This window comes from Trachypithecus francoisi, unplaced genomic scaffold (genome assembly GCF_009764315.1).
Source record: "Trachypithecus francoisi isolate TF-2019V2 unplaced genomic scaffold, Tfra_2.0 Lachesis_group13, whole genome shotgun sequence".
Lineage (NCBI taxonomy): Eukaryota > Metazoa > Chordata > Mammalia > Primates > Cercopithecidae > Trachypithecus > Trachypithecus francoisi.
In genome coordinates, this window is record NW_022681458.1 from 9,166,751 (window position 1) to 9,178,843 (window position 12,093).

At 43.5% G+C, this 12,093-nt stretch overlaps 1 protein-coding gene across 2 annotated transcripts in view; it reads left to right on the forward strand.

The window, feature by feature from the left end:
• The window catches only part of PDE6D (phosphodiesterase 6D), a 66,009-nt gene extending 56,003 nt beyond the window's left edge, over positions 1-10,006 (forward strand). The window contains exons 2-5 of one of the 2 annotated variants that reach the window (XM_033229854.1): positions 3,178-3,266; positions 4,189-4,314; positions 5,035-5,140; positions 9,401-10,006. In XM_033229854.1, the coding sequence (XP_033085745.1) occupies positions 3,178-3,266; positions 4,189-4,314; positions 5,035-5,140; positions 9,401-9,482 (403 nt within the window). In that variant the 3' untranslated portion in view covers positions 9,483-10,006. The remainder of the gene's footprint in view (positions 1-3,177; positions 3,267-4,188; positions 4,315-5,034; positions 5,141-9,400) is intronic. The other variant, XM_033229855.1, reaches the window with a different exon arrangement.
• The last annotated feature ends 2,087 nt before the right edge of the window (positions 10,007-12,093 follow it).

Below are 12,093 nucleotides of genomic sequence, written 5' to 3' on the forward strand. Positions count from 1 at the left end.
TTTCTGCTCCCCAGGGAAAACTATTTTCAATTCTTTTTAGCTTATTTATTTGGTATTCATCTTGATATTTCTAAAAAGCATATTGTGGCTATGTCTTAATGTTTCCATTTTAGCATTATTTATCCACTTTCCACTGTGGAAAATGACAGTTTTGTTGTTTCTCAACATTTCATGCCTGACTATCCGTACATACTCTTGTTCCCTCATCCTCCCAGGTAATTATACTGGGTGTTAGCATGTGCTTTCATTGTTATGACCATATCTGCACTACTTGCAATGAAGCCATGAGTTATACTATGACTACTTTCTTCTTCTAGTACTACCTTAATTTTTCTTGATGTCAATACTTGAATTTTTGTCATTTGCTTAGGTTTTATGTGCTTCTCATGAATTTGACCCTAAAATCTCCCTCTAATTGTATAAATCTCCTTTCCACATAAACACACTAGGTATTATGAATTTCATCTTTTTAAAAGAAAATCTCTTTCTGAGCTTTGTGACCTGCTGTAGCCTGGGCCCTGGACTAGTCACTCTCCAGACCTGCTAAAGAGCTATTTTCTTGGGATCTTCCTTCACTGTCACTCAGGGGACTCCCTCTGTTTCTTGCTTGCTATATCCCATGTCATCCCCTTTCTTGGTTTTCTCTGTCATTTTGATGAAACCATGTTTTCCTTAGTTTCTTGAGAAAGTAAATATTTTTGAGTTTGTTTCAGGAATTGTTTCCCTGAGAATTTTAAAGGCCCTACTAAATTGTCTCCTATCCTCCAGGGTTCCTTTTGAATTTGATTTATTCTGATTTTTTTTTTTTTTTCCTATTCTGATTTGACCCTTTGTATAATGACTTGTTTAACTTCTGGAAGCTTTTTGCTTTTCTTTATCTTTGATATTATGTAAATCCACTAATGATGTGACGGGCATTTGCTACACGCCCTTTTTTTTTTTTTTTTTTGAGACAGGGTTTCGCTCTTGTTGCCCAGGCTGGAGTGCAATGGCACGATCTCCCGGGTTCAAGTGATTCTCCTGCCTCAGCCTCCTGAGTAGCTGGGACTACAGGCATGCACTGCCACACCTGGCTAATTTTGTATTTTTAGTAGAGACGGGGTTTCTCCGTGTTGGTCTGGCTGGTCTTGAACTCCCAACTTCAGGTGATCTGCCCGCCTCAGCCTCCCAAAGTGCTGGGATTACAGGCAGGAGTCACTGTGCCCAGCCTAGACACTTTCAATCTATGAAATTTTCTTGAATTAATTTATTGATGCCATCCTCCCCTCAGTTTTCTCTGTTCTACCTTTCTAGAACTTCTGTTAGTTAGACATTGGAACTCTTGGACTATAAGTTTTTGTACCTTTACTCTCCTTTTTTTTTCTTTTTTTTTGAGACAGGGTCTCCCTCTGTCGCCCAGGCTGGAGTTCAATGGCATGATCTTGGCTCACTGCAGCATTGACTTTGTGGGCTCAGGCAATCCTCTCACCTCAGCCTCCAGAGTAGCTGGGACCACAGGCGTGCGCCACCATGACTGGTTAATTTTGTATTTTTGTAGAGATGAGGTTTCACCATGTTTCCCAGGCTAATCTCAAACTCCTGAGCTCAAGGAATCCACCCGCCTCAGCCTCCCAAAGTGCTGGAATTACAGCCGTTGAGCCACCACACTTGGCCTGCTCTCCTGTTTTCTATCCTTGCCTTTTTCATTCTGAAAGCTTTCTTCAATTTTTTCTTTGCGTTGAGTTGTTTGGTTCTGCTATCAAAATATATGTATTACTCGAGTTCTTTTTTGTTCTCTGAATATTCTTTTTTTTTTTTTTTTTTTTTTTTTTGAGACGGAGTCTCGCTCTGCCGCCCAGGCTGGAGTGCAGTGGCCGGGCCTCAGCTCACTGCAAGCTCCGCCTCCTGGGTTCACGCCATTCTCCTGCCTCAGCCTCCCAAGCAGCTGGGACTACAGGCGCCCGCCATGTCGCCCGGCTAGTTTTTTGTATTTTTTAGTAGAGACGGGGTTTCACCATGTTAGCCAGGATGGTCTCGATCTCCTGACCTCGTGATCCGCCCGTCTCGGCCTCCCAAAGTGCTGGGATTACAGGCTTGAGCCACCGCGCCCGGCTGAATATTCTTTTTTAAATTGGTACTATTGGCTCATTTAATGGATCAAACAATACAGAAACTAGAAAATATACTTACGTTAGAAGGCATTTTCTGACAGAGAACATCAGTTGACCATCTTCTTAAGTTGTAACCTCAAACCAGAGAAATTCACCTAAAATATATAGAATTTTATTGTATTAATTTTTATTGTCTGTAGAGTTTATGTCATATCTCTCTTTTTTTAATGCTCCTTTTAAAAACTTTATGTCTTTATCTGTAAGCCTCTTTATTCCTCTAAGTTACTTTTTTCTTTTAGTTTGTTTTGGTCTGTCTTTCATAATAAATGCTTTCTTGAATTTCTGGTGATACTTGGCTATCTTCTCATATTTAAAAACAGGGCACTCAGAGGCTGAGGCAGACAGATCACTTGAGGTCAGGAGTTCGAGACCAGCCTGGCCAACATGGTGAAACCTCATCTCTATTAAAAATACAAAAATTAGCTGGGCGTGGTGACACACTCCTATAATTCCAGCTACTCGGGAGGCTGAGGCACAAGAATTGCTTGAACCCAGGAGGCAAATGTTGTAGTGAGCCGAGATTGTGCCACTGCACTCCAGCCTGTGTGACAGAGTGAGACTCTGTCTCAAAAAAAAAGGGGGGGGGCCACTACAAAGCAATTTGAGAGTTCTGTGCTTGTGGGTGAAGTTTATGGACTGTGGCCTTCACTATAGAGTGATCCTCATGAGTTGTTTCCTTGGGGTACATCTGATATTTGTTTCTTTAGGTATTTTATCTTGGTTGGTTAGATCCTGTTGGTAAAGTTTAAATTTTGCACTGTTCATTTTCTGTCCCTTTCTTGCAGTTTCTAGGTGTGTACAGCCTTAAGATTCTCATAGATAATAATGTCTTCTCTAGGTTTCTGCTTCCTCTTTTAGATGTCTTTTTGACTCTCCTACACATTCTTATCTGCTTCCATAGCAATGAGCAGTTTGACAGACTTTTTAAAAAGTAAACAAGAGTTGGTGGGAGTAAACATGAGACACCTAGAGTACAAAGTGGGAGTCACTTTCAGTGCCTTATTTTTCCTTAGTCATATTTGATCAGAAATTGGATGAACCTTCGGGATGCTGAAACAGGGAAGATTCTCTGGCAAGGAACAGAAGACCTGTCTGTCCCTGGTGTGGAGCATGAAGGTACTTTCCAACCCTTTGTCTACACAGGGCTGTGACCAATGCCAGACTAGCACCTGAGCATAAGAGAGCTAAGTTAACACATACCTAATAGGCGGGTGAGCCCCTGAAGACGCAGCATGTTAATCCATGTGTTGTTGACATGTTGACAGTTTCAATTACAATTATTATTATTTTTTTTTTTTGAGACACACTCCAGGCTGGAGTGCAGTGGTGCGATCTTGGCTCACTGCAACCTCCGCTTCCCAGGTTCCAGCAATTCTCATGTCTCAGCCTCCCAGGTAGCTGGGATTATAGGCACGTGCCACCACACCCATCTAATTTTTGTATTTTGAGTAAAGGCAGGGTTTCACCATGTTGGCCACCCTGGTCTTGAACTCCTGACCTCAAGTGATCTGCCCGCCTCAGCCTCCCAAAGTGCTGGGATTACAGGTGTGAGCCACCACACCCAACCCAGTTGCTTTCTTAACGTTTCTTTCTCCCACTTCCCAAAACCCATTATGTGCTGAAATTTTACCATTAGAACATACCCAAAGATAGAAACTGAGATCTCAACTTTTTTCTCCAAAAGAAAATTTGTATTTTTATCTCCCTGAAGTAAAGAAGAAGTAAGGGGTTAAAATCACCAGAACAGAGTAGAGAGAAAGTACCCATGCAGCCCGCTTCCTGATGAGAGTAGCTAGATGAGGCCCTTAGATGCACAAAACCTGGTGTTCCTTGAAGATCTAATATCTTTCAGATATGAGTGACCAATTAGAGTCCTCTGCTTTCAACCACACAAAGTGTAGTGCACTTACCAAGGCATTATCCAAAATGTAATAAAGTGTTCTCTAAATCAGCTGTAAGAAGCTCCCAGAAATGTGAAGCATCATAGTCATGTGGTTTTCATTTAGAATGGCTTCAACATTTGTTTTTCTCTTACCAGCCCGTGTTCCCAAGAAAATCCTCAAGTGCAAGGCAGTGTCTCGAGAACTCAATTTTTCTTCAACAGAACAAATGGAAAAATTCCGCCTGGAACAAAAAGTTTACTTCAAAGGGCAATGCCTAGAAGGTATTCTGCTGCCTGCATGCCTGAAATCAGGGCTTAGGGCGACCAGGACAAAAGGCAACAATACCCAGTGAACTAAAGCAGTGCTTTGATAACATTCCTTTTACAACTCAGTTTGTGGTAGGATTCCTACACTCTGCAAGACTGTGAATCCCCAGTGAAAGCAAACCAAAACAAAGCTGGCCACTGCAAGGGGCTCTGAGGTCTCTGACACTGGGAGCATGGATGGTGGTACCTGGTTTAGGCACTGACATTGTATTGTGATATGGTCATGGAGGAAGCTGCTATGAGCAGGGCCTAGTACAGTGCTCTACATACAGTATCATACAGATTTGACTGGCAAGGCCACTCTGCATTGAATTCTCACCATGCAGTATAAGAGGGCACATAAGCCCCTTCGAGCTAGTCCAAGTGAATTGAGCTATGTATCTATGTATAGTTCACATCTAGCCTACCTCTAAGAAAATGCTGCTTACGTTGTGTCCTGGTCACTGGTCCTAGTCCTTTAGACCTCAAAGCATGAGAAGCAAGCCTTTGGTGTGGTTCAGAGGACAACCTGAGGAGGCTTCCCTGTCTTTTTTATGCCTCTGGTCTGAGAGGTTGCTGATAACTTCCTTTGGGTTCTCAGGGTAGAAAGAGGCTCACTCTAGAGGAGGGAGACAAAGAGCCCTTAAACTTTATACTGGGGCACCTGCTCACCCCGGCTTTTCCTTCTTCCTTCAGAATGGTTCTTCGAGTTTGGCTTTGTGATCCCTAACTCCACAAATACCTGGCAGTCCTTGATAGAGGCAGCACCCGAGTCCCAGATGATGCCAGCAAGCGTCTTAACGTGAGTGAGCAGGTCTCAGGAAATTACCAAGTGTGTCTAGAAATAGGCATTCCAGGCAGGTGGGACTCCTGGTGCCATTCAGTGGGCAGAGAGCTCAGTTGAGAAATAGAGTAAAAGAGTATCCAAGGTTGTCTAGGTTTCCAGGTTCCTGACCTTTTTCATATAAAAAAGACAGTATGATAGAGTGGAAAGAATAATTAAAAAAAAAAAAAAAATTTAGATTAGACCAGATTTAAATTCCTGATTCACCCTGACTACCTGTGTCATCTTGGGCACTAATATACTTTGTCTCTCTGAGCCTTAGTCTTTCATCTCTAAACACAGAAATTAATTCTCTCTTACAGAGGTGTAATGAAGATAAAATGCGATGGCATGGAAGGAGACTGGCATTTAATATATACCGAATCTATGTTAATTTGCTCCCATTCCTGACTACCATACTTCCGGTATCTCTGTATTTTGTTTAGATCACCTTTAACAGAATCTGGCAAAGTCCTATTAATAATTCTGTTTTCAAGGATAATACTTGGTTACAATTTTTTGGTGAATAGCTTACCATATTAATAGCTTTGGTTCCTGTTCAAAGAACAATTTGTTTGTGCTTTGTCCAAAAACACTGTCAATAACTTCCCACCTCCCACTGTCTGTGGGAAAGGTGTTAGTCTCTCAGATGTTATAGTAATAGTACCTTCTAAAGAGTTAGTCCCGGCCGGGAGCAGTGGCTCAAACGCCTGTAATCCCAGCACTTTGGGAGGCCGAGGCGGGCGAATCACAAGGTCAGGAGACCGAGACCACGGTGAAACCCCGTCTCTATCAAAAATACAAAAAATTAGCCGGGCGCGGTGGCGGGCGCTTGTAGTCCCAGCTACTCAGGAGGCTGAGGCAGGAGAATGGCGTGAACCCGAGAGGTGGAGCTTGCAGTGAGCCGAGATTGCTCACTGCACTCCAGCCTGGGCCACAGAGCGAGACTCCGACTCAAAAAAAAAAAAAAAAAAAAAAAGAGTTAGTCCCAAATTAGCTGGGCATGGTGGCACACACCTGTAATCCCAGCTACTCAAGAGGCTAAGATAGGAGAATTGCTTGAATCTGGGAGGTGGAGGTTGCAGTGAGCCAAAATCACGCCACTGCATTCCAGCCTGGGTAACAGAGCAAGACTCTGTTTCAAAAAAAAAAAGAGTTAGTCCCACAGATAATTGTGTAATATTGGATCATCTCTTTCAACAGTTCCTTTATGAAAGCCATATTGAATTTGTTAAAACTTGAGGTTATTTACTTTTAGGTTTTTTGTTTGTTTTGGTTTTGGGTTTTGTTTATTTTATTAAAAAATAATAATAATAATAACAGGGTCTTGCCATGTTGCCAGGCTGGACTCCAGCTCCTGGGCTCAAATGGTCTTCCTGCCTCAGCCTCCTAAGTAGGTGAGACTACAGGCATGTGCCACCATGCCTGTCTCTACTTTTTAAGTTTTTTGTTTTTTTTTTTCTTTGAGACAGAGTCTCTCTCTGTTGCCCAGGCTGGAGTGCAGTGGCACAATATTGGCTCACTGCAACCTCTGCCTCCTGGGTTCAAGTGATTCTTCTGCCTCAGCCTCCTAAGTCTCTGGGATTACTGGCACCCACCACCATGCACAGCTAATTTTTTGTATTTTTTAGTAGAGATGGGATTTTGCCTTGTTGACCAGGCTGGTCTTGAGCTCCTGACCTCAGGTGATCCACTCGTCTTGGCCTCCCAAAGTGCTGAGATTACAGGCATGAGCCACCGTGCCCAGCCCCTTTTTAAGTTTTTAATAGTTTTTTTTAAGAGCCAGGTGTGGTGACACTTGCCTATGATCCTAGCTACTTGGGAAGCTGAGGGGAGAGGATTGCTTGAGTCCAAGAGTTTGAGACTAGCTTGGGCAACATAGCAAGACCTCATCTAAATTTTGTAACAGAGGCTGGGTGCGGTGGCTTACACCTGTTATCCCAGCACTTTGGGAGGCGGAGTCAGGTGGATCACAAGATCAGGAAATCAAGACCATCCTGGCTAACACAGCAAAACCCCATTTCTACTAAAAATACAAAAAAATAGGCCAGGCACAGTGGCTCAAGCCTGTAATCCCAGCACTTTGGGAGGCCGAGACGGGCAGATCATGACGTCAGGAGATCGAGACCATCCTGGCTAACACAGTGAAACCCCGTCTCTACTAAAAAAATACAAAAAACTAGCCGGGTGTGGTGGCGGGCACCTGTAGTCCCAGCTACTCGGGAGGCTGAGACAGGAGAATGGTGTAAACCCAGGAAGCGGAGCTTGCAGTGAGCTAAGATCGCGCCACTGCACTCCAGCCTGGACGACAGAGTGAGACTGCATCTCAAAAAAAAAAAAAAAAAAAATTAGCCAGGCCTGGTGGCACGCACCTGTAGTCCCAGCTACTCGGGAGGCTGAGGCAGGAGAATCACTTGAATCCAAGTGCTGGAGGTTGCAGTGAGCCGAGATTGTGCCTCTGCACTCCAGCCTGGGCAACAGGGTGAGAGTCCATCTCAAAAATAAATAAATAAATAAATACATACATACATACATACATACAAATTTGTAATAGAATTTTTTAAAGTTTTAATGGTTTTAAAAATAGATTAATTACAATGGTAGCTATTTTTATATCCTATCAGCCAGTCAGATTTTGAGTACCTTATTTACCTGTTTTATAATTAATTACAAGCAGAAATTTATCTGCTGGTTATTAATTACCCTGGGAAAGTACAGAGTAGTTTAGGAAAGCAGGTTTTTGGGTTTTTTTATATTTTATTTATTTATTTATTTATTTTATTTATTTATTATTTATTTATTTTATTTATTTATTTATTTTTTTTTTTTTTTTTGAGACGGAGTCTTGCCCTGTTGCCGGGGCTGGAGTGCAGTGGCCGGATCTCAGCTCACTGCAAGCTCCGCCTCCCGGGTTTATGCCATTCTCCTGCCTCAGCCTCCCGAGTGGCTGGGACTACAGGCGCCCGCCACCTCGCCCGGCTAGTATTTTGTATTTTTAGTAGAGACGGGGTTTCACCGTGTTAGCCAGGATGGTCTCGATCTTCTGACCTCGGGATCTGCCCATCTCAGCCTCCCAAAGTGCTGGGATTACAGGCTTGAGCCACCGCGCCCGGCTTTTTTTTTAGATTTTATTAAACTTCATTTGACTTCTTCTTCACCAGGCCGGATTTTTTGTTGCTGTTTTTATTTCTTTTTTTTTTTTTTTTTTTTTTGAGACAGAGTCTCGATCTGTCTCAAACCTACCATAAGATGAAAATATCATAAGTCAAAAATGCATTTAATATCCCCATAAATCCACTAGAAAGTTGAAAGATCATAAGTTGATTTATTGTAAGTAGGGGACCAACTATACTTAACTTTTTAGAACCCCCAAAAACAGTTGCCCTAAACTCAGCTCAAGTGTGATTTGGTAAGGTCATGGTCTCTCCCATTTTACAAATGGGAGCACTGAGATACCCACCAAGAAAAATAAAATTCTTCCCTCACAATACAGGTGCATCATTTAGTGTTCTTTAGTTGTAAGTCATAGAAACAGGCTCTGGCTAATACGAGAGTTGAAAGACTAAGGGGGAGACCTGGGGTGGCTCGAAAGATGCAGGTGGGCAGGAATCCCTGGATGGCTTCCTCAAGGAGAAGCTACAGGAAGGATCTTGCTCAAAGGAAAGAGTCTGATGGGCCTAAGTTACATCCTCTGTTCACCCTTTTGCCAGGTGAGTGAGGGGCCACTCACTTGGCACATGGACTGGAGGAAGGGTGGTTCCCAAATGAAGAGCAAGGTGCTGATACCCAAAGGCAGGAAAATAGATGTGGGCCAGGCTAAAGCCCACCTTTCCACTATAGTGAGTACTGTAGGGAAGGATGCTGCCCCTGAGGTCTGCAGGCTTCTATGTATAAACCAGCCAGAGGTGTCCATGAATGCGGTATCAGAAAGTCAGTCGGATCTATAAGCACCCTGTGTGCAGAGCACTCTACTAAAGGCTTTAGAGTGTACCAAGGAGTGGAGACATGCTTTCACTTCTGATTTGGGAGCTTGACAGGGATGAATCTAGCCACATAAATTAAATGTCGTGTTAGACTTGTAGCCCTATATAGGCAAGGATTTTAATGGCCCCAAGCTACTACTCTGGGTGGGTACATGTCCTTTGGCCCAGGAATCCAGATGGAAACCACTTTGTGGAAATGAAATCTTGTGCCTAACATGCTCACTCTTTTGCCCTCTGTTTCTCTTCTTACTTACAGTGGGAACGTTATCATAGAAACAAAGTTTTTTGACGACGATCTTCTTGTAAGCACATCCAGAGTGAGACTTTTCTATGTTTGAAAGAAGAATGTGTGCGCATGTCAAGAATTTGGGTTTTTTGGAGGGAGGAGGAAACTGTGTTTACTTTTTTCCTCCACACTTTTGATTTTTGACACTTCCACCCCTAATTCCCTCAACAGCAGAACCTACCTGCAGCCACCAGGGGACCAGCTCTGTGTAGGTAACCAGATGGCTCTTTTTCCCAAGCTGCCATCTTCCAGCTGACCAGACTAAACTCCCAACCCCAGACCAGGGCAGGGGACAGGTCTCAAATCCTTCCCTCCCCACACAGGGAACAAACACATACCACAAACTAATAACTGTACCTGTCACCCTCCTTGTCTCCTCCTTGGGCCCTACAGGCTACACATCTACCTTTGGCCCCTGGTTTTGGAAAAATTCCATGTTCCTGACCCATGTTTAGTTTTTTCCTACCATTTCTATTTCATACATTCTCATACATTTAACTTGTAAAATAGACTGTGATATTATTACATAATGTAATTAAAAATATGAATTAAAATATTCCTACAGTCTTTAGCATCGCACTGCTTTTATCTCCTTTTTCTGGAAAGTGAACCTGGCTGCATAATGGAAAGAAACCAAATATAAGATCACAACTGTATTTTACTCCAGGAATGGAACTGATAGATCTTGTTCCCTAGTGCCGCAGTTACTGCTTTCCAAAATTGTGCAACATACTTGAACCAAACCCATGACCTTAACATTTGTCTTTTAGACACAATCCTTTTTTTTTTTTTTTTTTGAGACGGAGTCTCGCTCTGTCGCCCAGGCTGGAGTGCAGTGGCCGGATCTCAGCTCACTGCAAGCTCCGCCTCCCGGGTTCACGCCATTCTCCTGCCTCAGCCTCCCAAGTAGCTGGGACTACAGGCGCCCGCCTCGTCGCCTGGCTAGTTTTTTTGTATTTTTTAGTAGAGACGGGGTTTCACCGTATTAGCCAGGATGGTCTCCATCTCCTGACCTCGTGATCCACCCGTCTCGGCCTCCCAAAGTGCTGGGATTACAGGCTTGAGCCACCGCGCCCGGCCTCGACACAATCTTTAATGGTCCTTTTCCACAACATACATGCACCCTTTGTTTGTTTATTATTGTTAATTGTTTCTATTTGTTTACAGTATTCATTTGTTCAAGAAGTTTCCAGAAAGGGTGGTTCTAAGTTGGTAGAGTAGGGACTCTTGTATTCCTAAATGAGACTAGAAGCTACAAAACAAAAAGATCCGCATGGACCTAACTGGAGAACGATGGGAAGGCATCTGGGCTGGGAGGAGGCTGGGAGGCCTTTAAGACTGATGTCATTGGAAGCCAGCATGGGAGAAAAGGGATTACAACTGGCAGTTCTTTCAGGTCTGACATAAAAGAGAACACCAAAAAGTGTTCTTACCTCAGAGCTACTAGTAACCTTCAGTGTCTTTTTTTGTTGTTGTTTTGTTCTGTGACAGAGTCTCATCCTTGTTGCCCAGGCTAGAGTGCAATGGCACGATCTCAGCTCACTGCAACCTCTGCCTCCTGGGTTCAGGCAATTATCCTGCCTCAGCCTCCTGAGTAGCCTGCCACCACACCTAGCTAATTTTTTTGTAATTTTAGTAGAGACAGTGTTTCACCATGTTGGCCAGACTGGTATCGAACTTCTGACCTCAGATGATCTGCCCGGCTCGGCCTCCCAAAGTGCTAGGATTACAGGCGTGAGCCACCGCTCCTGGCCTGCCTTCACTGTCTTTTTTTTTTTTTTTTTTTTTGAGACGGAGTCTCGCTTTATCGCCCAGGCTGGAGTGCAGTGGCGTGATCTCAGCTCACTGCAAGCCACTGTCTTTTATAAAATACCAACAATTACATGTTTTCAAGTTACCAAAGCAGTAAGGTCTGAGGCCAGAGGACAGAACACACCAAAGGTATGGCTCTCTTTGGTGTGGCTCTTGCTCTCGGATTCCTCTTTTCTTTTTCTCTCTATTACCTGAGTCTGTTTGCATCTGCGGGTGGGGAGGAGAAACAGTACATTTTTAGTGTACTAGCACCATCTTTCAATGACGATTCAATTCCTCATATTAGATCTGTTGTCTTCGAAAGCTATTTTTTATTTTTTTACTTTATTTTATTTTATTTATTTATTTATTTTTTTGAGACAGAGTCTCGCTCTGTCACCCGGGCTGGAGTACAGTAACATTATCTCGGCTCACTGCAACCTCCACCTCCTGGGTTCAAGCAATTCTCCTGTCTCAACCTCCCAAGTAGCTGGGATTACAGGCACACAGCACCATGCCGGTTCATTTTTTTTTTTGGTATTTTTGGTAGAGACAGGGTTTCACCATATTGGTTAGGCTGGTCTCGAACTGCTGACCTCAGGTGATCCACCCACCTCAGCCTCCCAAAGTGCTGGGATTGCAGACGTGAGCCACCATGCCCGGCCCAAAAGCTATTTTTTAAATACCAAAGTTTGGATGGAAAAACAAGTTGGTGTAACCCCAGCACTTTAGGAGGCCAAGGTGGAAGGATAGCTTGAGCCTGGGGATTCAAGACCAACCTGGGGTAACAATGGTAAAACCCAGTCTCTACAAAAAAAAAAAAAAAACATAAATTATCCAGGCATGGAGGTGTGTGCCTGTAGTCCCAACTA